General features: G+C 56.7%; 1 protein-coding gene and 1 non-coding gene across 3 annotated transcripts; both read right to left on the bottom strand.

The window, feature by feature from the left end:
- Positions 1 to 483: 483 nt before the first annotated feature.
- Positions 484 to 23,598, bottom strand: VASH1 (vasohibin 1). 2 transcript variants are annotated; one of them, XM_061429559.1, is made up of 7 exons: positions 21,977 to 23,596; positions 14,010 to 14,098; positions 12,572 to 12,628; positions 10,923 to 10,997; positions 7,843 to 8,224; positions 5,872 to 5,984; positions 484 to 4,697 (listed from the first exon to the last, which is right to left on the bottom strand). In XM_061429559.1, the coding sequence occupies exons 1-7, from the start codon at positions 22,277 to 22,279 to the stop codon at positions 4,625 to 4,627; spliced, it is 1,092 nt and encodes a 363-aa protein (XP_061285543.1). In that variant the 5' UTR covers positions 22,280 to 23,596; the 3' UTR covers positions 484 to 4,624. The 2 variants fall into 2 exon arrangements, with proteins under 2 accessions (XP_061285543.1, XP_061285544.1); XM_061429560.1 differs by lacking the exons at positions 10,923 to 10,997; positions 12,572 to 12,628 and having other exon boundaries at positions 21,977 to 23,598.
- TRNAC-GCA (transfer RNA cysteine (anticodon GCA)) lies at positions 5,221 to 5,292 on the bottom strand. The gene has a single exon. It is a non-coding gene; the product is annotated as a tRNA-Cys (tRNA).
- Positions 23,599 to 23,714: the final 116 nt, after the last annotated feature.

Below are 23,714 nucleotides of genomic sequence, written 5' to 3'. Positions count from 1 at the left end.
CTGGCGACCGTGGTGAGAAGGGACTTGAGATCCCCGTTGCTATGGTTTTCTGAAATAGCCTCCTCTCCCAGGAGAACACCCAGCCTTCCTCCTCCTTCCTTCCTGGTGGATGGCTGGGGACTAGGAGAGGACAAGCTGGGCTCTGGAATGCGCCTGGGGCCTCCAGGGGGGCGGAACTGGCTGTTTGAAGGAGAAAGGGCTTCTTTTACAGTCAGCAGGAAAGATCTCCCAGACGAGTAAAAAGGGCCGAGTGGCTTCAGCAGGCTGAGGGGTGTGACAGTCTGGGACCCCAGAAGTTTATCATGACTGCCGGGGCTGCGAGGTGTCCTGATGACTGGTTTGGGGCTCCCCTCAACCTCTGATCAGGTTCTACCCCCACCCCCCACCCCACCCCCCCAGAGCTGCCGTGGCTGACAGTGGGGGTGGGGCGGCTGCAGCCCCAGCTCCTGGAGGGAAGAAGACAAGGCTTACAGCCCACACAGCTGAGCTGGGGGGAGACTTTATTCTTTTCAAGGAAAAAGTGAGAACAGGAATGAGACGAAGTGTAAAAGGGGAAGGAGGGGGCAATACTGATACGAGAACAACAAGTCCAGTACAACACGGCAGCCAGCTGACACCATCACCAAGCCCCAGGCCAAGCACACCCGATCTCTCCTCTCATCAGACTTGGAAGAAAACGGGAAACTTGGGACTCTGGAGCACCAAGATGGGGTGGGTGTAGGGGGGTGGGGTCAATACCGACAGACTTGCAGCTAGCACCTGGCCAGCCCTGCCTGGTCTGGGCCAGACCTCCCCTCCTACCCCACGCACCCCTCTTTAGGGCACACCTCCCTGCCCTTCCCTGGTTTCTCAGTGGGACGAGGGAGGTGGGGAGTTCAGCACAGCGGGACTCTGGCACTCAGAACACAGTCCATAGGCTAGGCCCCCAGCTCACACTTTCCTTGTACTTCGAGGCCAGAGGGTGGGCCTGGGGGAAGCCAACAAAGCTAAGCTGAAAACCACCCAGGCAAGGGACCCAGGCACACAGGCCTCTGGGCACACTCCTGGTCAGAAGGAGACCCAGTCCTTGGGCCAGGAAGTCAAGTCCAAGTTGGAAGTGGCGGGGAGGGGAGGATGCTGTGAGATGACCCAGGGTCAGAAACCAGATGTGGCCAAACTCGGGCTCTCCCTGCAGCTAGGCTGGCCCTAGGCTTCGTCATGGCACCTAGGGGTGGGAGGTGCAGCTCTCCGTACCTGGCCACGCTCAGGAAGGATGGGGTGGCTGCTGAGCGGGGCCAGGGGATGGTGACTCTGCTGAGGCCACGGGAGGGAGAGGACCCGCAGGTGTGAGTGGGTGGGACACGGCTAGAAACCCAGGTTCCCAGTGTTCTGACCCGGCAGCCCACACAGGGTACAGGCAGCCCGGCCTTGGGGAGCAGTCACTATCCCGCTGAGCCAGCCCACCTTCATCACACAGCTTTCTCTGACCTCCCCTGACCCCTCCCCAGCCAGAAGCCACGACCCCCAGGGACAGAGGAGCCCACACCGAGTGCTGGGAGGCAGCCCTGAGTCTGGAGGAGCCGGGCCTGGTCTCTCATGGGAAGTGAGATGAGGTGATGCTGACGATGGTGACTAAGGCCCCAAGTCCCTGCCCCCTGCCTCCCCAGAAACTCTGCAGCCAGGCCGGCCCCGCGCGGAGCAGAGCCTGTGTAAACACGCCCAGGAGGGGAGGAGGGCTTGCTACATATATTTGAAATGTGTTAAAAAATAAATTAAAAAAGCACCGCTGTATCCCGTGGGTGTCCACAGGCCCGAGGTCTCAGCGAGGAAATGGGGAGGTGCTAGGGGCTTCTCAGTGGGGGCGTCGGCTCCCTCCCCCGGCAGACAGCAGCTGGGGCTGGGGCTGCATTCTGCTTCCTTCTCCCCAAGGGGCTCGGGAGGGAGACAGGGGACCAGAGCACCCCATTGGGTACCCGTGCCAGGAGCAGCTCTCCCCCACATCCCTGACCCCAGCACCCCCTCTGACGTCTCACCCTCAAGCTCTGTGGTTCACCTGCCTGGTGGACATCACAAGGCACCTGCCTCCACACCCACAAAAGGCCCTGTTTTCAGCCTCATGCCTCCCAAATGGATCCTTCTCTATCCCAGGTGAAGGTGTGAATGTGGGGCCCCCCCTCCTGAAAACTAGGATGGGATGGGAGGCTGAGTTGGGGTTCACAGTGGCCCCCAGACTGCTCTGGCCGTGATGTAGCCCAGCAGGCTGCTTAGGCACCTTGCCAAGGGTCCACTGAGCCAGGAGGAACCCAAGGGAGTGAGCAGCCGGCTTCTCTGCCTGGCCTGACTCTGGGCCAAGATCTGCTGGTCTGAAGAGCTGCCAGCCCGGTGCCTCTCCTGGTGGGCACCCGCGTCAGCAGACGCATCCTGTCTCCATCTCTCCCTTTCTTGGCTCCTCAGGCCTCATCCATCTCCCCAGCAGACTGAGAACAGCACTGTTTCTATTCCACTCCACCCCTCTTCCCTGGTGGCTCAGACGGTAAAGCGTCTGCCTACAATGCGGGAGACCTGGGTTTGATCCCTGGGTCGGGAAGATCTGGAGAAGGATAATGGCCTCCCACTCCAATATTCTTGCCTGGAAAATCCCACCCATGGAGGAGCCTGGCAGGCTACAGTCCATGGGGTTGCAATGAGTTGGACACGACTGAGTGTCTCTGGTCTGCAGGGAGAGTCAGGTGGGAAGGAGGCAGCTGCTCATCTGGGAGCAGCCGCTGTGGCGAGGATGCTGCCCTCGGATGTCCAGCCTGCTCTGGGACACCTAGAACTTCCATCCCTTCCATCTCCACGCCATCTCAGTGCATCCATCTCCCCAGCCCAAGCTCTTGCTACTCTCTTTAAGATTACAGACAGTCATTCTTTTTCGGGTTGGGCTTTTAAATTTTCTGAGTTGATTGCCACCATTTAAAAATCTGTATATTTCACATAAAAATTCAGAATTCTGCAATGAAAAAACATCTGGCCATCTGGTATGCAGGGCCTGCCTTTAGATCCGCTGAGCACCAGCGGCTGAGGCTGGCCTTCTTTAGTTGGCCACAGTCCCCACCCAGCCCTGCAGCCCTCCTTCAATCAGCTGCTCGGCCCTGGGGGAATCTGAGTTCACAACTCTGGGCTTTTCCTCTTTCAGAGCTCAGTCACGCCCTCAGTTCCTAGGCAACCTTATTGACAGTTGCCTCTCAGTATTAAGAAACCTTAATGGTCATCTCTTCCAGTTATCCTCCCGTAACCTAAATCCGGTCTATAGCTTTCTAGATGACAAGCAACCATCTAATCTTTGCTTGAATATCTCCAGCAAAGGGGAACTCACTACTCCCCGTGGTTCTAAACTCTCCCTCACCTTCTTTTCTCACTTACACCCCCCAGTTCTTGGGCTCTGCCTCTCCCCAGTGGCCACACTGCACCCTTTGCCTTCCACCTCTGCTGTTGCTTGAGCCTCCAGAACCTTCCTCCAGTTCCGCCAACTTGTCTCCACAACTTCTCCCTTGCCCTCCAGGCAGATGGTGCAGACTCCAGCAGCTCAGGCCCTTCCCTAAGGAGCTGCCTCATGCCCCAGGCCGGATCATCACTGGGCCCTCCACACCTAACCCAGGCTGCTAAACAGGGAGCGGGGGCTGGGATACAGGCCTCCGTGGCCTGGTCTTCATTTCCCTAGCAAGGGCTGAGGTAACAGGAAGCGGGAGCAGTCCCTGGGGGCCTCCCGGCCCAGGCCTGAGGGTCCCACCCCATCCTCAGCCATGGTTCGTGGACCCACCAGGTCTGTTCAGATCCCCACAGGCACGCTGAGCCCAGTGCTTCTTCTCTGGGCCACCGGCCAAGCCCCGCCCCTCTGCAGGGAGGCCCCAGCTGCAGCAACAAGTAGAGCTGGGCTGAGCAAGGGGGGCCAAGGAGGGGTCTGGGAACTCTTTCCCCCAGCGGCTCTCTCCCGGGCTTTCGTCCAGCGCATCCCAGCACTAGGCGCTGCCACTGGGCAGTGTCCACCCACGTAGCATTGTCCATGGGGCTCCAAGGGCCCTCCTGGGTCACACACTCTGGCTCTTGGGGCACACGGGGCCTGTGCTAAGCTCCTGATATGGACCATGCAGACCTTTCTCGGGGTGCTTCCTACCCTGCTTTCCTTTCCCTGGGTCATGATGCTGCCAGGGCAGACAGGACTGGAGAAACATCGCTCCCCTGTCACGCCACGGCCCGAGCGGAGCTGGGAGGTTTCCCATGGGGAGGATGGACCCAAACCCCAGACACACGGGCAGGGGTACCAGCCAGAGCCGGCAACCCCTCCTCACCCAGCCCCACGACACTTAGAATCTTCTAAGCACTGGCTTTCCGGCCCCTGGCCAGATCCACTAGTTTTTAAGTTTTTTTTTCCCAATACTTTAAATTTCAGGTCATCAAGTTAAAACCTCAGAATTCAACTCTTCACTGCCTCTTGGTCCACAGGTAGAGGGCCTAGCCCAGCGGAGGGACAGCAGCTTGGGAAGCTGAGCTGGGACACACTCGCCCCGTCATCAGCCCCGCGTTCCCCAGGACCGAGGCTGGTCTGGCTGGAGGATGCTGGTCCCCTGGGAAGTGGGTGAGGCAGGGGGCGCTGCCACCCGCCTTATACCCGGATCTGATACCCATTGAGGTCTGGCATGGCTTTGGGCTCTGAAGGCTTCTTCTCACCGGAAGGCCTGCAGGGAGGGGAGAAGAGAGGAAGGGGAAAGGGTGAGCAGCCTCTCCGGGAGGTGGGAGAGCAGGGAGCCAGGGTGGCTGCCCCCCGACTCCCACCTCCCCATTCTCCAAGGTGTCCCAAATGCAGCAGGAAGGGTCCCCGCGGAAGTGCGTTTCTGGAAACCCCCAACTCCCCTTGCAAGCCTGAGTGTGGGCCCCACACTCTCTCAGGAGCTACTGCTCTTCACTGAGGTCAGCGACTCTGGCTGCAGGTTAAGTGATAAAGTAACAGTGAATCCCTGTGAGGGACCCTGTGTTCTCTCTGACAGCCTCTCAGGTCAAAGTGAAGGAGGCTGGCTATGGGAGGCAGCGAGGTGCCCCTGACACCAGAGAGGTGTCTCCAGAAAAGTGAAAAAGTAAAGTCGCTCAGTCGTGTCCAACTCTTTGCGACCCCATGGATTGTAGCGCACCAGGCTCCTCTGTCCATGGGATTCTCCAGGTAAGAATACTGGAGTGGGTTGCCATCTCCTTCTCCAGGGGATCTTCCCGACCCAGGGATCGAACCTGGGTCTCCTGCATTGCAGGCAGACGCTTTACCATCTGAGCCACCAGGGAACCCCATATAACCTGGAGGTGTCTCCAGAATGACCTTTAAAGCAAGAGCCACACTGACACAGAGGAGACAAATCTGACGAGGCCGCTGGGTGCTTTATCCGAATGCTTCTGCCGGCCGGTTACAGGCAAAACCCAGACTCTCATGGGGCAAAGGTTATGCTCAAAGCCACCAACTGGCGGCCATCTGAGGTTAAAACCTTTTCCAGCGATATTCCTGGAAGAGCTCACTGCTGGCTGGGCCCCACCCTTCTACCATCCCTCCCCCAGAGCCTATTCCTCAGCTCTGCAGTTGTGGCCTCGGACCTTCCCCCGTGGGCCTCCTGCTGGGCACCAGGGTGCCCACACAGGTAACCAGTGGGCCAGAGATGTCCTTCTCCCTGGAGAAACGGGACTTCATTGTAGCTGTTTCAACATATGAACAAACCCACCCTTCCAGTGGGGGCGACAGAGAAGGGTGGGAATGCGAAGAGCTTGAGGGGAGATCAGAGGGAGGGGAAGATGAGCGGAAAGGATGAAGCCTTTTTCTGCACCTTCCCCCCACCCCCAACTCCTCCAGGAAAGGGGAAACCCAGGGCTCACCGCCTTTCGCTGCGGCTGTTCCTGCGGTGGGGGCTGGACTGGCCCCGCTGTGGGGAGGACACATCCTTCTTCCGGTCCTTGGTGGGAGACGGAGGGCCGGTCCCTTTGCCGATCTGGGTGGGGAGGAAGACACACAGACCTGCTCCAGGACCGCCCCAGAGTCTGTCCTGTCCTGACGGAGCCACAAGCCCCAAAGCTGCTCTGGGCAGAGCCCAGGAAGCCTCAAGCCCTGCTCTGCCCTGTCTCGGGGTCTTCCTGAACCTGTTTCCCAGGCGCTAAAGTGACCAGGGCCTTGGGGGTTCCACAGCAGGGCAGCCCAAACTCCATGAGCCCCTGAAACAGCATGGACGTGGACAGCAGTGACTGGGGAGGGTTCATGGTGGCCCCCGAGAAAAGGGGCATTTACTCAGGCCGGGCAGAGGGGCCAGCCGGAGAAGCAGCCCGTGTCTGAGCTTGGGGCTGGGAGCCTACAAGACCCACAGGTGACACTGGTTATCTCCAGTTAATCAGAAGCTCAGACTAGTGGCTATACCTCTGATGAAGGGGAATAAAGGAGGTGGGGGGAGCAAGTGAACTTAGGCGACACAGTCCCTTTGAGCTGAATTTTCAAAATGTGGGGTATACAGGACAGGTGCTGGAGAGGGGTGCAAATAACATGGGAAGTCTTAAGCACCAAACAGATTGGGAAACACAGCACTCGAAGTTAGGTAATGCTGGCTCCAGCTCTAGATCCAACCTGCTCCCCTGAAGGTGTGGTGACACTTGGGCAGCTGAGCACCCAGACTTCAACAGGGAGGGACAGGGGGGAGGACCAGCTCAGGAGGGGAGGAGGGCACCCCTGAAAGCAGCAGGGTCACCTGCAGCTGCCCTGGGGAAGGAAGGCACCGAAGCTGTCACCCCAAGGTCTTGGTCTGGGGACTGGCGGGGCAGGGCGGCCGGGACTCCTGAAAGCACCTGCGACGTGCCGGGGTTCCCCATCCGGAGACTGAGCCCCAGGCCCATCTGCCGCCCACAGGCTGCAAGCAAGTCTCTGGGCTCCCTGCACCTCAGTGTCCCCCCCTGCCTGCTGCGGCCCTCCTGCGGTCTTGGGGAGCAGCAATGGGCGTGAAACTGCCATTGTCACGGCTATGGCCCCAGGCTGCCCGGAGAGGCAGAGCGCAGAGCTGCAGAGACCGGGCAAAGGGGAGGGGCCAGGAGGCCCCACGGAAGGCACTCCCAAGTACAGGGGGACAAACATCTCAGCAGCTCAGCCCACTATTTTGGGTCCAGCAGCTCCCCCTCATGACCCCTGCTCACTGCGGCTGGGCAAGAGGGAGAAGGAGCCGTCCCTCCTTGTCTCCCCAGAGTCTGACCCGCTTCTCTTTTCTGACTTTCCCCCTGGGGCTGGGGGTCAAGAGTCGGGATGACAGGGGTGATGGAAGCTACTGCCCAGCCCACACTATACCACTCCCTCCAGACAGGCCATGACTCCCCACCAGCCTTGACTCGCAGCCCTTCCACCTGGATGGCAGCACCCCTGCCCAGGCCCAAGCCCAGCTCCCCTGCAGCCCAACAAGAGCCTCCCCAGGGCTGCCCACCTGAGGTGGCTGTCTCATCAGCAATGACCTTTGAGCGAAGCCCAGAAACTTCCTACCCTCACCTCCCCAACTCCTGGCTCCACCTCCTCCCAAGAAGATGGGGGTGGGGATGGTGGGTTGGGAAGATGGGGGAGGAAGGAGGGACTTCCCTGGAAGAGTGAGCCTCTAGGAAGCGGCATCTCCACCTCTGCCCTTCCTCCCCACCCCTGCCCTTCTACCCTCAGCCCTACATTTCCATTGACCCCCTACCCCTTCCATCCCCACGCCTGCCCTTCCGCCCCCGCCCTTCTGCCCTCACCCTTGCCCTTCCACCACCACCACCCCCCACCCCTGCCCTTCCACCTCCACCCCTGCCCAGGCCCTGGGTGCCCCGGGCAGGGCGGTGCGCACGCACCTTGAGCCGCATGTCGCGGGCATGCCGCTCCAGCTCCTTGCGGAAGTCCTCGCGGCCCAGCCTCTCCACGTCCAGGACCGAGTGCTTCCACTCGATCTGCTCCACGCTGTGCGGGTCGTGGGACACGCACTGGCCCAGCTTCACCTTCTTCAGCACGTGCCAGCAGCGGCCGTAGGCGGCCTCGTAGTCCAGCACGAGCTCGCTGAGCGTGCGAAAGGCCGGCGGCTTGTACATCAGGTCCTCGCGCCGGCTCATGCCCAGCGCCCCGTAGCGACCCCCGAAGTTCACCCCCAGCACGATGTGGCGGAAGTAGTTCCCTGAGAAGTAGGTCTTGAAGCTGATGGGGAAGCGTTCCAGGGTGGGCATGCTGTTGGTGAGGTAACTGGCCGCGCCGCCGCAGCTAAGGAAACGGCTAGAAGCAGGAGCGGGGCGGGGCGACCCCATCCCACCTACCCCACCCGGGAGAGGCTGTGTGAGCCGCCCCAGAGCCCAGCTTCCCAGTGCGGACGCCAGCTCTCCAGTGCGGACCCCAGCTCCCCAGCGCGGACGGTGGGTGTTGCTCATCCACATCCTGTCATCAGGCCTGGGCCCTGCATACAGTAGGCACTCAGTGAACTCAATCTCTATGGGTCAGGGTGCTCAGTGATTACCGGCTGCTGCCATGACGTCAAGCAGCCCTCACCAAGTAACAGTGAGTAGGGCACCTCGAACTGCCGGGCCTTCCAGAGTGGTGGGGTGAAGGAAGGGTGAGACAGGCCCTCCGTCCACCAGCCTGTCTGTCTGTCTCCCCCTCACCTCCCTCCTCCCCTCTGTCGCACACACAGCCCTCTTCACCCCTGCCCTCCCTCTCACACGTGCTGATACACACGTGTGCATCACAGATGCACAGACAACCCTGTTCTTTTCTCTCACCGCCCCTACCCCTCCATGCATAGATACTGTGCCTGCTGCTCTTCTGATAAAACCAAGGCTGCCGGCAGCCTGGGGGGCCCTCAGCTGTCCACTCCAACCTCCACGGAGGACTGTCTACACCAGCTCTTTTCTCTGGCTGCTCCTCGGGCCCTGCTGGCTCCTTCTCAGGCTTGGCTGGGACCCCTGACCTCCCTTCCTAAAGCAAGTCTGCTCTAATATTCCCCATGGCACATCACCACAATCTGTGATTATTTTTCTTATTTCTTGGTTTACTTGCTTATTTTTTGTCTCCCTGGCTAGAACGTAAACTTTTGAGAATGGGGACCACCTTGTCTGTCATTTATTTTTATTTTTTGCTGTATCTCTGGGGCCCAGCACAGACATGGCACATGACAGGCACTCAAAACTCTTTTTTGAACAAACGGGGAGAATGAGATGAACAGGATAAAAGCTTGGTGTACAGACCAGGTCGACACTGCGTCCAGTGTCCAGTGTGCTCCTGGTCGTTTAACTGTATTAACAAATTTGTGGGATGGCATTGCCATTGTCCCCTCTGCAGAGGAGGACTCCGAGGCTCAGAGGTGCTAAGGAACTTGCTTGAGGCCACAGTGAGGATAGCAGAGCTAGGATTCAGGTCCAGGTTGGCCTGAGCCTGCAGTCTGCATGCAGTCACTGCCATGCTCACCAGGCCTGACTCCTTGCAAGCAAATGACTGGGAACACAGATGAGCCAGGTGCAGACTCTGAGTGCAGTGAGGATGAGACCAGGAACAGACTTAGTTCAGAGCGTCCCTTGTGTTCAGGAGGGGGCCGTGGCAGTTCTATGGGGACAGCAGGGTGGTGTCCTGTCCAGATGGGGGGCTACTCCTATTTTCCTCCTGCCCACAAGCCAGCAGATAACCCCTGGAAGGCCTCTGGGACCATGTGATCCCATCTGGACCAGCTTCTCTGTGTGCTCATGGGGAGGGGAGCAGGGTCTCCCTCCTACAAGGGGGTGGGAACCTCCACTTTGGAGTGTGGTCCTGAAGGAGAAGCAAATGTGGGGTGGTGAAGGAGGTGCTGGCAGCGGCTTGGAGTCCTTGGGCTGGCCTCACACTCATCCCAGCAGAGAACCCTTTGGACAGGGCAATGCTGGTGGGTCTCTCTGGGCAGCAAAGGACTGCCACAGAGGGATTAGCCCTCAGGGAGGAGGACTGGGGCCACCCCTGCACTCTCTTTGTACAGGTGAGGCAGGTATGTCTATGGGAGTGGGGAGTACCCCCTCTGATCCCCCACAGAGAAGCTGTGCTCCTGGCCTGTGAGCGTTGTCTTCTCCCTGACCCATCTGAGCAAACGATTCCTCCCTGTTCCATTAGGCACCTGCCCCCTCACCCTGCTGGGCACAGAGCCCAGTGCCTACTCCAGGAGTGGTAGATGGAATATTTACAAGCCTTGATAGGTACAGGGAAGAGTGTGGGGTGGGAAGAGATGAGTCAAGACTGGCCTTGAATTGGTAAAACTGAGTGATGGGCACATGGGCTGCACTATGTTAATTTATGCTTATATGAGGTTAAAATTTTCTGTAATTAAACAAGGTAGGATTCAGGCAGGAACCACTTACGACAGAGAAATGGCCACACGCCAGTCTCCTAACTTTGCTTTAACTGGGGATATTGGGTGCCCCCTCTAGGGGCCTCGTCTGTCCTACCTAACTACTCTGGTGATCCAGCTATAGGTCCAGTTCTACCCTTTGGGTGGGGGAGAGACTGAGAAACCCTTTTTATTATTTTTTTAATATGCAGATTTACATTTAAAGATCAGGGGATGTCCACCATCTCCACAGATCCACATGTCTTGGAAATGCCAACAGTTGGGCATCCAACCTGCTTCTCCCGGACTCTTTGGTTCTTGGAAATAGCACAGCAGCCTTATGAGACCATGAGCCGTGATTTGTGGTTTGGAGAACAGGGTCACTGTGTCCACTGCTCAAAAAAAAAGAGCTGCCCAGTAAGCCTTGGAAGTTAGCAACTGAGGTGCAAGAGACTGAGCCCCCCTCAAACTCCTTCACTTTGGGGCCAAGTTCGTGACTTCTGGGAAAGGGAGCCGGGAGGGCCCTTCCAGAGGAGGAAGATGGCCCTGGAGGTGTGAGTAGCTGGCCACCCCCTCCCAGACCTCTCAGAGGAAGGATACATTCCCAGGATCACCGCTTCCAGGCATTTGATTGGCAGAGCCTCTTTGGTCATTTCCTTGGCCAGGTCCATCAGCCTGGGGGGTTGGAAGGCAGAGTCATTAGGACAGAGGCTCCAGTCCCCTCTGGTGAAGGAGCATTGGGAGGTAGACTAGATGGACAAAGACTCGCCTGCCTTCCAAGCTGCCGCAGCTCAAGCCCAGCACCTCCCCCTCACATCCTTCCTGAGCCTAAGGGGTCGGAGAAGAGACAACCACTGAAGATAAGGAAAGAGGCCCTTCCCCTTTCCCTTCTGTCCTTCCATTTCCTTCCTCCCTCAGAGTCCTGCTGCAGAGTCCTCTGGAGGGGAGGGTGGTTGGGGGTGGCGTGCAGTGGTAGGCAGGTCTTTGAAAGCCACTGGGCTGGGGGCCTCCTGTAAAGATGGTGTTTGGGGAGTGCATGGGATAGCATGCCAAAGAGGCCGGAGACCTTGGCACTGATCTTGTTTCTTCTGGAGCACAGTGGACACCCGATGGAACTGTGACTTCTCTGAAGAGCCTTTGATTGTTGTAACTGCTCCTCCATGGCTGGCCAGCTCCCTGGAGCCTGGACATGGGGTCTCAGGGAATTAGCTGCCCAGTGACTCCCCCATCTGCTCTTGAACTTGGAATTCAGGCCACTTTAAAACAGACTTATCTCTGAAGCCTGGTTCCTCCCTCCTCACCAAATGCTGCCCCCTGGCCCTGGGAATACAGCCTGGCCACTGGCTTTGCAGGGCAGGGTGTCAGACTCCTCCATCCCATGAGGCTGGAGCTGGGCCTGCACACTCAGCAGGCACAGGACAACAAGAGCAAAGCTTTGGGGTGAGGAAGGCTGCTCTCCCCCCGAGGGCTTAGAGAAGGGGTAATTAAGTAATTTAGCTAATAAACCATCTAAAGCATTTTTCATAAGGAAGTGATCATGGATTGATTATATGTGGGGCAAGATGTAAAATTCATATTCATCATAAAAGCACAGGGTTTTAAACCTGTAGACAGCTTTGGGCTGAGCCCCCAGGCCCACCTGTGGTATTCACTCTCCACTCCACTCTGCCCTAAGGGTTTCCATGGGGGTGAATCCAGCCAGGGGTCTACACCTGGGGGGCAGAATGGGAAGTGAGACATGCAGTGTTCTCCCCAGTAGGGTCCCTGCAGCTCAATCACTGGGCCTTGTACCAAATGCCCAGAATCAAGTCCAGAAGGTAACTGGGGGTGATGCCAGGGAACAGAGAGAAGGGGGAAGACCCTCTCCTGTGAGGCCGACCTCTCCTAAAAGGAAGATAAGGGTCACACACAGACATCCACTTGGGACCATCCTCTGTCATCACCAAGGCAAGCAGGTGGTCTGCCATCACCCTCTTGGCTCAGAATGGATACTGGGGTTCTCCCTCCTGGCTCAGCATGGATATTGGGGTTCCTTTTCCTCAAGGGAGCCCTGGCTGCCCATCTTGGCTAGAATCCCCTCTTTAGGACGTCCTAAGGGGAGTCCCACGGTGGTACCTGCTTTGCTGGTGGGCTCTCCTGGGAAGACTCTCTGCCTGCCTGATAAGCTTCCACCCACAGGTGACAGAGGGGCCCCAACCAGACCAGGGTCTGTGACCTGGTGCAGAGGGACCTGTGCTCCCCACACTTACCCTGTCAGAGGTCTGCTCTTCTTAATTTCAAAGAACTGTGTCCCTGTGTGATTGTACCTGCGGGTGCTGGTTAAGGGCTCTCTGGCTTGATCTGGAAGAGGCGTGTCCCTCTGCCCCCATCCGGACCCCGGGGGTCCAGCACTCCTCGGGGGTGCAGGCCGGGTAAAGACCCCACAGAGGATGCTCAGGGTGTGATCGTCTGAAGGGACAGGAGGGCACAGCACGCTGCTGGCTCCTTCCCCCACAGGGCCCCTCTCTGTCCTCACTCATCCTCTGTTCCCAGCTTTCCTCTCCAGGAAGGAAGCCAGGCAGAAGGCAGCCAGGTTGGCCAGGGCCGGGAGACAAGCCTGAGCCCTGGACAGCTCTCAGCAGTACTTTATGTTCCAATTGGCGAGAAACAGCACACACGGACAGGAGAAGGCTGGGGTGGGATTCCTGTGCGGCTCTGTTGCTGGGTGCTGCTCCCAAGCCAACCGGCCCCTCTCCAGGCCACCAGTCCCCATCTCTGCCCCTTGCTCTCTCCCCCCAAATTGGGCTGGACCCAGTTTTCAGTAACCAGTCTGACTATTCTTCTGCTTAGGACCCATGCCTGGTCCTTAGGGGTCCTGCCATCTTGGACAGAATCAGCAGCTAGGAGGGTCAGAGGGAGCCAGGTGGAAGAGCTCCAGGCAGGGCCCAGGGCTGGAGAGGCCCAGCTCAGAGACACCGGGGAATCCCAGGCTTGGGGGCGTCCCAAGGCTCTTCCCCTGCTGGGCAGCTGGCCTTCTGCCAGGGAGGAAAAAGGCGCAGAACTAGGGGATACGTCCAAGATGTGGAAGCTGTCTCCTGGAGCATAAAAGTCCTTTTTCTCCTCCATCTACCTGCTGCTGCTAAGTCGCTTCAGTCACGTCCAACTGTGTGTGACCCCATAGACGGCAGCCCACCAGGCTCCCCGTCCCTGGGATTCTCCAGTCAAGAACACTGGAGTGGGTTGCCATTGCCTTCTCCAACATCTACCTGCTACCTCCCCCCAACACACACCCTTTCCCCCAACACATACTTCTTTTAGACCAGTTTTTAAACAGCCCCAAGGGAGCTTCCCCCTTCTCTCTCTGCTGGCACCAGAGGGTCAGCAGAGGAGGTCTGGGCCAGTGGACCTGGACTAGGCTTCCACGAGCAGGTCACTCAGGACACCCTGACCCCATCACACGGAGGAGGACGCAGGAAGCAGGGAGGCCAGAGCAGGTGTGGCATTCATCAGACAAACCCGCTCCGATACCCGGGAGGACATGAGCTGTGCGCACGACTCCGGGGGTTCAGAGATGCCGTGTGAGTGGCACCCCCTGGAGTCGTGGGGTGCAGCTGCTTGGCCCAGTGCCCTCCGGCCCTGTCTGGAAACAAGCCCCAGCTGGCTCTGGACCAGCCGGATGGCGGCCGTGACTCTGACCACGGAGGATACTGCAGCTCCCTGATGTAGCGCTGCACTGCTTCCAGGCGCTCAGGGACGGGCGTGGAGGGCTGGAACGTAGGCACACTCGGTATGGGGATCTGGGCACGGAGAGAGAAAGCTCTGGTCACGGAGGGAGGCTTACCCTGGAGCTTCCAGCCCGCTGGACACCCAGATTAGCCCCCAGAGAAGCCATGTCCCAAGGAGGAGCTCCCCGCTCCCTCCTTCGCTGAGCTTCTCTTCCCCCCAACCCCCACCCTCCCATTGGCCACTCCTCACCCTCCTAGCCCTTGACGGCATTTCTGATCTGGAGTTTATGTTGATATTCCAATTTTATGCTTCTTTCATAATTTTAGAAAAAAACACAGGCTGACTGCTTAGAATTTTACATTTCATGAACTTCAAGGCGTCCCCAGGAATGTTGATCTTGAAGTTAAGTTCATTTGGGTTTGGGGTTCAACTCTGGTTCAAAGTCCAGTTGACCAGGTGTCCCTGTGCCTGGTGAGCACACCCTCAGCAGGTGGTGTCGCCCCACTGCATTTTCGTATCAGAGCACAATGGCCAGGCCTTCCTGCTCCCCTGGGAGAAAGAAGGACGTGCAGGGGGAGAATGTGGTTTGGGACAGACTTGCCGGGGACTAGCCTCTTTGGAAGGGTTCCATGGAGGCAGCAGGAGCCCTGGCTCTCCTGTCTTGCCAGTGCCACACCTACAGCAGCATGGCTAACCGGGCATCTGGACAGTCCTCCTCACCGGATTAGACTCTCCAGAGTTTGGCCAGACATGGGGAGAAGGGGCTGTCACGGGGGTGTGGTGGGGAGAGGTGGGTGAGGACTGGGAACCCTCAGCCTGGGCTGCCCAGGTGCTGGCAGTCAAGCTAGGCTCTGTGGCCTCCTGGAGTTGTCCCTCGGCAACCCTGCAGTTGTCAGAAAAGCAGCCACATCTGGGTGTGTGTCCCCAGGCCACCCGCTCCGGCCTGGGGAGCCTGAAGGCTGGCAGTTTGCTGCAACAAGTCAAGTGTGGCTCAGAAGCCAAGGGAAGCACCCACCAGGTCCTTGGGGTTACAGGTCGGGCTTTCCTGGGTAGAGAGGAACCAGCTTTCCAGGTCCATGGCCCAGCCCCCTGGGGTCCCCCTTGGCTCCCAGCACTGGCAGCTCTGAGGCGGCCTCAGGGCTCCTCACATGACGAGGCCCCACCCTGCCACCCTTAGGCCTCAGCCTACTCCCCAGCAGGTGGGGGCTGCTGAGCGCATCCATCTGTACAGGGAGGGAAGGGCCAGGTCCAGCGGGAGCCCATGGCGGGGCTGGGCTGAGGGATGCGCTCCCTATGGGGCAGTGCGGGCACAGCCTCTCAAGTAAGGTGGCCGGGGATCTGACACGAAGGAAGTGAAACACCAGTGATTCCTGATGGCACCACAGCCTCTGACAGGCACCTACTTGCCCCAAAGGGCCAAGGCGCAAGGGAGAAAGCCCTGCCCAGGAGACGACTCTGCGTGAACTTCTTCCCCAGCCCTGCCGGCCCCCTCCTTCCAGTCTGGGCAGTCCCCAGCCGCTGACACCTCAGTCTGGAGGCAGCTACTTCCCCTTTCACACCCCGCTAGTTCAGTTCAGTTCAGTCACTCAGTTGTGTCCAGCTCTTTCTTACCCCATGGACTGCAGAATGCCAGGCCTCCTTGCCCATCACCAACTCCCGGAGTTTACTCAAACTCATGTCTGTTGAGTCGGTGATGCCACCCAACCATCTCATACCTGCTGCCCCCTTCTCCTCCTGCCTTCAATCTTTCCTAGCATCAGGGTCTTTTCAAATGAGTCAGTTCTTTGCATCAGGTGGCCAAAGTATTGACGTTTCAGCTTCTGCATCAGTCCTTCCAATGAATATTCAGGACTGATTTCCTTTAGGATGGACTGGTTGGATCTCCTTGCAGTCCAAGGGACTCTCAAGAATCTTCTCCAACACCACAGTTCAAAAGCATCAATTGTTCAGCGCTCAGCTTTCTTTATAGCCCAACTCTCACATCCATACATGACCACTGGAAAAACCATAGCCTTGACTAGACAGACCTTTGTTGGCAAAGGTCTGGCAAAGTAATGCTACTGCTGCCCAAACTGTGGCCACTGCTTAAAATCAGCAGGGGGATAACAGCCCCAGATGGGGAGTGCTCTGTCTTCCTGCCCGGCCACCATGTACAAGACAGGCTCCAGAACTCTCTGAGGGCCTGGCTGGACTCCTTGGGTCAAGGATACAGGGTGGGAGAGCTATCAGAGGAATGACGGAACCATTTACTATAAACAGCACAGCACCTGGCTTTTTCAGGTGGAAGGTCCCAGGCAAGTCATCTCCACTTCCCATGAGGGCATCTAGTGACTTCTAGGAGCTTGGGGTAGAGACTGTAAGTACACCCTCCCCCGAGACATTTCAAACAAGGAGGGCTCTGTAGTCCAAGAATCCTTTGAGCAAGCTTGCACAAGCCAACCCTGGTCCAGGGCCGGGTGGTACCATGAGGGTATCACCTGCCATCTAGACACAGGACCCAGGAACTAGAGGCTCTGTAAGAACTAAAGGGCTCCAGAAAAAAAGTATAGAAAGACCCTGGATTCATGAGTAGAGCCTTAAAGGACACCACCACTGTGGCATAGCTGGAGGGAGCTGACGGCTGTGACATGTTAACTCATGTCAACCAACAGGCCAGCATCTTTCTTCTGAATGTTCACAAAAACAAAACAAACAGGTGAGAGTCTGTATATCCAAATAATCAGACCTACTGGAGGGCTGGCAATCCCTCAACCCGCACCCCAAACCAGGAACTCCAGAAATGCTCCCTTGCTGCAGAGCAGTGGGGTTAAGTGGGGTACAGTGGAGGAAAGTGATATTGGCCCAGATCCATCCAGGAATGACTCCTCCTCTACTACCAAGGCCAAGGGTTACCTTGGCTCCAGGAACCCCCTGAAATCCTGAGTTCTATTAAGGCGTTCCCCCTGGTGGAGTCCATCTCAGTCTAGAACAGAAAGGAGTCTTGGGGGAGGTCAGGCAGCCTGCAGCTGAGTGTGTGGACAAGAAGCAAGAAATCCTAGAGGCTGACAGACCTGGGCCTAGAACCAGCCCATCGCTGTCTAAATCCCAGCCCTGCAGTTTACCGTCTGGAAGCAAGATCCTTACCGTCTCCATGCCGCGGACACCTCACCTGTAAAGTGGGTGCCAAAATAAAACCAACCTCAGAGCCTAGATGAGACACTGCATAGCCAGGTCTTGGGACAGGGACGGGCACACGGCAGGGACTTGGCTCCTGCCCACTGTCGCTGTTATTCCTGGGCATGTCAGACACTGGTCAGCCCATGAGGACGCTGGCAGTGCTGCCTTTTTGAGGGGAGATGTCCAAATTCACCTTCTGCAGGAGCTCAATGTCTAGAGCCGCAGTCAGAAGAACCTGGGCAGCTGGGTCTGGATGCCTGACCACTGGGCTTTTAAAAAGGTGGTGGCAGGGGACTTCCCTGGTGGTCCAGTGGTTAAGAATCCACCTACCGATGCAGGGGATGTGGGTTTGATCCCTGCTCCGGGAACTAAGATCCCACGTGCCGTGGGACAACTAAGCCCACGTGCTGCAATTACTGAAGCCCCTGAGCACTTTAGAGCCCATGTTCTGAAACAAGAGAAGCACTGCAACGAGAAGCCATGCACCGCAACAGGGAGCAGCCCCCACGGGCCGCAACTAGGGAAAAGCCATGTGCCTCAACGAAGACCCAGCACGGCCAAAAATAAATAAATAATAATTAAAATAAAAAAGCTAGAGGCAGCTTGAAACATCAAGGAGACAGTCTTACAAAGGAACACAAATGGCTCCTGGATCTGCGATCCTTTTAGGAACTGTCGCCCGTTAACATACTGGTGTCACCCTTTTAGAGGACATCTCCTCAAAGTGCCTGTGGGGTGGTCTCTCCAGACTCTATTTGCTGAGTACGTATGACAGCTCACCCACTTCACAGGCTTTATTTCATCAATTCCTTCCAGTGACCCCTCAGAAGTGGGTATTGCGCTTATGCCCATTTTATAGCTGAGGAAACTGAGGCACGAGGAGGTTGCGTTCCTTTCTGGAGACCCAGGATTTCAACACGGTGGATCCAATGTTTTATTACACTACACTGCAGGGACCTCAGACTCAACCACCTGCAGGGGCCGCACTGGTGACATAAACAGGGAAGGCGGGCTGAGAGAGCAGGTGGGGGTCTGCGGCCACCTGGGGGAGGGGAACCAGCCCTCAGCCCCAGCTGCCTGCGCCATGTGGGGTCACAGATTCTCTGCTCTCAGATCTTCTCATTTCCTGAAAAAATCTGGATTCTGATGTGAAATCTCCCCATTTTGAATTCTGGCTCACCTGGTCTTTTTAAAACATTATTCTATCCCCCCAACTCTTGGCGGACTACCCAAGTGGTGCTAGTGGCAAAGAACCTGCCTGGAGGAGGGCCTGGCAACCCACCCAGTATTCTTGCCTGGAGAATCTCCATGGACAGAGGAGCCTGGTGGGCCACAGTCTAGAGGGTCACAAAGAGTTGGATACGACTGAAGTGGCTTAGCACAAACTCCTGGTCCCACTACGGTGTAACCTCTGCTGCCTCTGTGTTAGCTTCAGGGCAGGGCCCCTTGGGGTGGGGGGTGGGGCAACCCAGTGCTGGGTCCATGCTGCTGGCACTCTGGGATCAGACCCTGATGCCTCCTGGACATCTCCACTCTGCCCAGACTCTGGGGCCAAGACTCCTGCTCTGGGCCAAGATAGAGGAAACTGCCCCCCCACACTTTTCCTGTGGTTTGAGGAGGGGGATTTGATTTAGGTCATACCTGAATGATCTAGTGGTTTCCCCTACTTTCTTCAATTTAAGCCTGAATTTAGCAACAAGGGGTTCATGATCTGAGCCACAGTCAGCTCCCAGTCTTGTTTTTGCTGACTATATACAGCTTCTCCAGATGACACCACCCTTCTGGCAGAAAAGCGAAGAAGAACTAAAGAGCCTCTTGATGAAAGTGAAAGAGGAGAGTGAAAAAGTTGGCTTAAAGCTCAACATTCAGAAAACTAAGATCATGGCATCTGGTCCTATCACTTCATGGTAAATAGATGGGGAAACAGTGGAATCAGTGGCTGACTTTATTTTTCAGGGCTCCAAAATCACTGCAGATGGTGACTGCAGCCATGAAATTAAAAGACGCTTGCTCCTTGGAAAAAAGCTATGATGGAACATATTAAAAAGCAGAGACATTACTTTGCCAACAAAGGTCCATCTAGTCAAAGGTATGGTTTTTCCAGTGGTCATGTATGGATGTGAGAGCTGGACTATAAAGAAAGCTGAGCACCAAAGAATTGATGTTTCTGAACTGTGGTGTTGGAGAAGACTCTTGAGAGTCCCTTAGACTGCAAGGAGATCCAACCAGTCCATTCCGAAGGAGATCAGTCCTGAATATTCATTGGAAGGACTGATGCTGAAGCTGAAACTCCAATACTTTGGCCACCTGATTCAAAGAATGGACTCATTGGAAAAGACTCTGATGCTGGGAAAGACTGAAGGCGGGAGAAGGGGATGACAGAGGATGAGATGGTTAGATGGCATCACTGGCTCAATGGACATGAGTTTGAGAAGGCTCTGGGAGTTGGTGATGGACAGGGAGGCCTGGTGTGCTGCAGTCCGTGGGGTCACAAAGAGTCATACATGACTGAGTGACTGAACTGAACTGACTGAGGAGGGAGAGTTTCAATTCTCTCAATCCTCTCACAAAATCCCTTCCACACTCCTGTCAGTCATGACACCCCCCACAGACAATAGTGTTATTGTCTCATCAGTTTCTTTTCTATGTGTGAAGGTTGAAGATGACAAGATGACATTACAAGACCAGTGGCTAATAAGCTCGTCAATTTTGTTTTTAGTCCCTTGAAGTGGTGACAGTTCTACAGAGGACCATTCACACTCTCCCAGAGCCTGATTTAGACATCAGCAGGATGGCTAGAGAGCCATCTGCTAATCCCTGACTTGCTCATGTGGGAGAAGCATGTGGCTCTGGCTTCACTGGGACAAATGCTGAGTGAGACCTAGCTGCCCCTCCTGATGAAGGGTATGGACAGAGGGAATGAACACCCAGTAATCAGTACCAGTCTGAGGCATTACAGTTTCTTAAATGCTTTAACATAGGGATTCCCTGGTGGTTCAGTGGTTAAGACTCTCCACTCAAAGTGCAAGGGGCCTGGGTTTGATGCCTGGTCAGGGAACTAGATCTCACATGCAGGAATTCAGAGTTTGTATGCCACACTAAGATCCTGCATGTGCAACTGAGACCCGGAACAAATTTTTTTTTTTTTAATATATTAAAAAAATGCTTTAACACATTTTGTCTCATTTAACTTCACTACAATCAACACCACTCTCAACCTCAGATGAGAAAACTGTGGCTCAAACAGGGGTCTGCTTGAGTTTATAACTAGGCGGGTGATTGGAACAGATGTCCTTATCCTCTGATGCCATACTTCCTTTTCCAGGAATTTATCTCAAGGAAATAATCAGAGCTGCTGCTGCTGCTAAGTCGCTTCAGTCATGTCCGACTCTTTGCGACCCCATGGACAGCAGCCCACCAGGCTCTTCTGTCCGTGGGATTCTCTAGGCAAAAATACTGGAGTGGGTTGCCATTTCCTTCTCCAATAATCAGAGGTGAGTCCCCAAATTTATGTTGTAGAATGGGCACCACAGTGTTCATTTTAAGAAAAAATTATTGGAAACAATGGCCAACCACAGGGAATTAGTTAATTCTGAATTAGCTCAGAAGGTGATTATGTAGCCATTCAAAATCAAATCATATTCAATTTCCCTTGAAAATATAAGGCAGTAGCTCAACTCTCAACCTGGGGATTGTCTGAATTCAGCTTGTCCCAGAAGATAGTCTCTGATGGTTCTACCAATAACTTAGTAAAAAGAGAACAAAACAGGCCACCTGTTTCCATGTCTAATCCACCTTAACTGCCACTCTCTGGTCCCTTCCTTCTCACCTGGGCAAGTACGCATAAGCATGGGCTCCGACCTCTGTCCAACTGACTTTTCTTAGGGAATTTCAGGTCTCTGCATTTGAGAGAGTATTTCCTTAGTCTTGAACCATAACTTTGGGGGGAAAAAAATCAGGCGTGTTTTTCCACCAAGTACTATAGGGCACAGAATGTTTCAAATACTCTTTCATTCAGCAAATGCTTACAAGTGCCGGTTCTGTGCCAGGCACACAGGAGGCCTTGGGAAGACAAAGATGAATGAGACTGCCTTGGCCCTCATGGTGACACAACTGAAGGCCAGCCGTCGTGAAAAGTGACTGCACTTCGTTTTTGCCATGCACAGAAAAATGCCTGAACTTTGCCCCTCTCCACGGCCCTCTTCTAACTGCCCTGGAACCTCATGTCCTACGGAGCAGAGGCCCTGGAACCGGAAGACCTGTGGGGGTAGAGACTCAGCCCTGTCAGTTACTGGCTATGGAGCCCTGAGTTCCTACTTGAGTTTTCAGCTTCCTTGTCTGTAAAAATGGGTCCTCAAACTGCACTTCATGCACAACGCTCTTGGAGAATTCAGCGAAACACATGAAAATATTTACTCAATATCTGAAATCCTGGACCGTCCTCAGTCATTCATTCTCTGCCCACTGCTCTCTGGCTTAGCGAATAAGATGTCAAGGCACCCGTTAGTGTTATTAAATTTATCTGCTGCTCTGCCCACAACACATGGGCATTTTAAGAGACGGAGGAGGACACTCCTAGAAACAGGGCATGTGGACCTCACAAAACAGCCTCAATGGCAATTAAGTAAAAGTTCTTCTGGACAGGTTCAACCTATCTATATTTTTAACACTTTACCAGTAACTCCCTACCCCAACAGGAAAAGTGGCACTTTGCTCTGGAAGCCCCCAAGTCACTAAAACCTTAGCTCCCCCCCACCCTTTGCCCCCCGCCAAGCCCCAAACAAAGCCCTCACCTTGGGCAGGTCCGTGGCCCCGCGGATCCGCTGAGCCACCTTCTCTCCATCGGGGTGGATCTTGGCCACGTGTTTCCACATCCTTTCCCAGGTGGGCTCGTCCACAGGCAGCCCACCCCGGTTAACAAAGAAGGGGATGCCTCCATCTCGTAGGTCCTCTTCCCCTTCTTCTTCTGGCTCATCATCTCTCTGGGCAGAGGCTCCTTCGCTGGTCTCCAAACGCCGGACCCCAGAGGGGACAGCCGCGGCAGTGGGGGCAGCGCCGGTACTGCCGCCCCCGACAACCTTCTTCCCCCCTGGCATCCCCAAATCCTTGACTGGTGGGTGGGAGGACGTAGCAGCAGGCAGGGGTAAAGAAAAAAAAAGGTGGCTCACAGGAGGCCTCCCACACACCAGCTGCAGAGATAACACATGGCCAAACAGAGCGCAGGGCACCTTTAAGAAACCAGGGCGTGGCTCCGTACAATAAAACACTACTTGATGCGGAGGGGGCAAAAATCAGTGCCTCAAAGTGAAGTGCTGGGCAGAGGGGCTTGGTTGTCCAGGGTGAGCCTTAGAAGCCTGGTTCTTTTTGAAAAACGGGATGTAGAGAATACATCTCAACTTGGCAGCTTTCACCAAAGCACCCCCCACCCCCTTTGAGAGCGAGAACAATACCGGACAGCAGTCTGGGCTGCCCGAGGAGAAAAGCCGGAGGGAAACTGAGGCCAGGCAGCTCAGATCTGCGGCCACGAAAGGGTCGAGGCACGAGTGCCCACGCCGACCGGGCGCCCCAGGTCCCAGTTTTTTGAAGAGCAACAAATTCCTCTACAAAATACCGCACGCTCACACCTGTGCGTGCTCAGAGGTGGGGGGCCGAGGCGACTCCAGGCCGGGAGTCGGCTCCGAGGTCGCGACCCCCCGGATCGCAGGGCGGCGATGGGACGCGATTTCTCGGACGCGACGAGTCTGGGAGCCGAGACTCGCAGCTGGCAGGGGCGCGGGGAGGGGGCGCGCGCCGACGCGCACATTCCACGCCCGCCGCCAACTCCCCGCACAAAGTGGGCTTTGTCTTGGTTTCCTGTCCCCTCGCACCCCCGCCCCGGGCAGGAGCAGTGGAGCCCCCCGGGAAGGGCGCGGCGGGGAGGCGAAGCGGGGAGCGCCCAGGCCCCGCCGGTCCCCAGCCCGGAGCGTATCAGCGGGCGGATGCCGGGCACCCGGCGCCGCGCTGCGCCAGCCGAGCCATCGCGGGGCGCGGGTCCCGGTCCCGGGCCTCAGCTGGGAACGCTCGGGCGGTGCGTAGGGTCACCGAGCGGCGGGTTGCGGCCACAGGGTCGCCGCCCTGGATCGGCTGCAGCATGGGCGGTGGCGCGGCCGCGACGGGCAAAGGATGCTCCGCGGCTGTTCGCTCGGCCTCCCGCGGAACCCCCGCCTCCCCTGGCTAAGGGCTGGAGGCAGGACCGCGGGGCGGGGAGAGCAAGCCTGGAGGCTCGCGCAGCCACGTCCGCGGAGGAAGCCGGAGCCGAGGGGCAAAGCCTCTGGGAGGGCCGGCTACGCTAGTCCCCCGAGAGCAGTTTGCTGCGCGCGCGCGCGGGTCCCCGCGCAGGTCTCGGCTCCGGCGAACCTTAGGCCAACCGAGCGGGCAGGCGGCGGGGTACTCTGCCGGCCTGCCGCCCACCCGGCTCGACTCTGGCCCGCGCCGCGCATGCGCTCCGTCCCCCCCTTAAAGGGCCAGCGCGTCCCCGCCGGGGCCTCCGCC

The sequence above is a fragment of the Bos javanicus genome, chromosome 10 (genome assembly GCF_032452875.1).
Source record: "Bos javanicus breed banteng chromosome 10, ARS-OSU_banteng_1.0, whole genome shotgun sequence".
In the NCBI taxonomy this organism is placed as follows: domain Eukaryota; kingdom Metazoa; phylum Chordata; class Mammalia; order Artiodactyla; family Bovidae; genus Bos; species Bos javanicus.
Note: the sequence above shows the minus strand (reverse complement) of the source record. Positions and strands in the feature narration are given on the sequence as shown.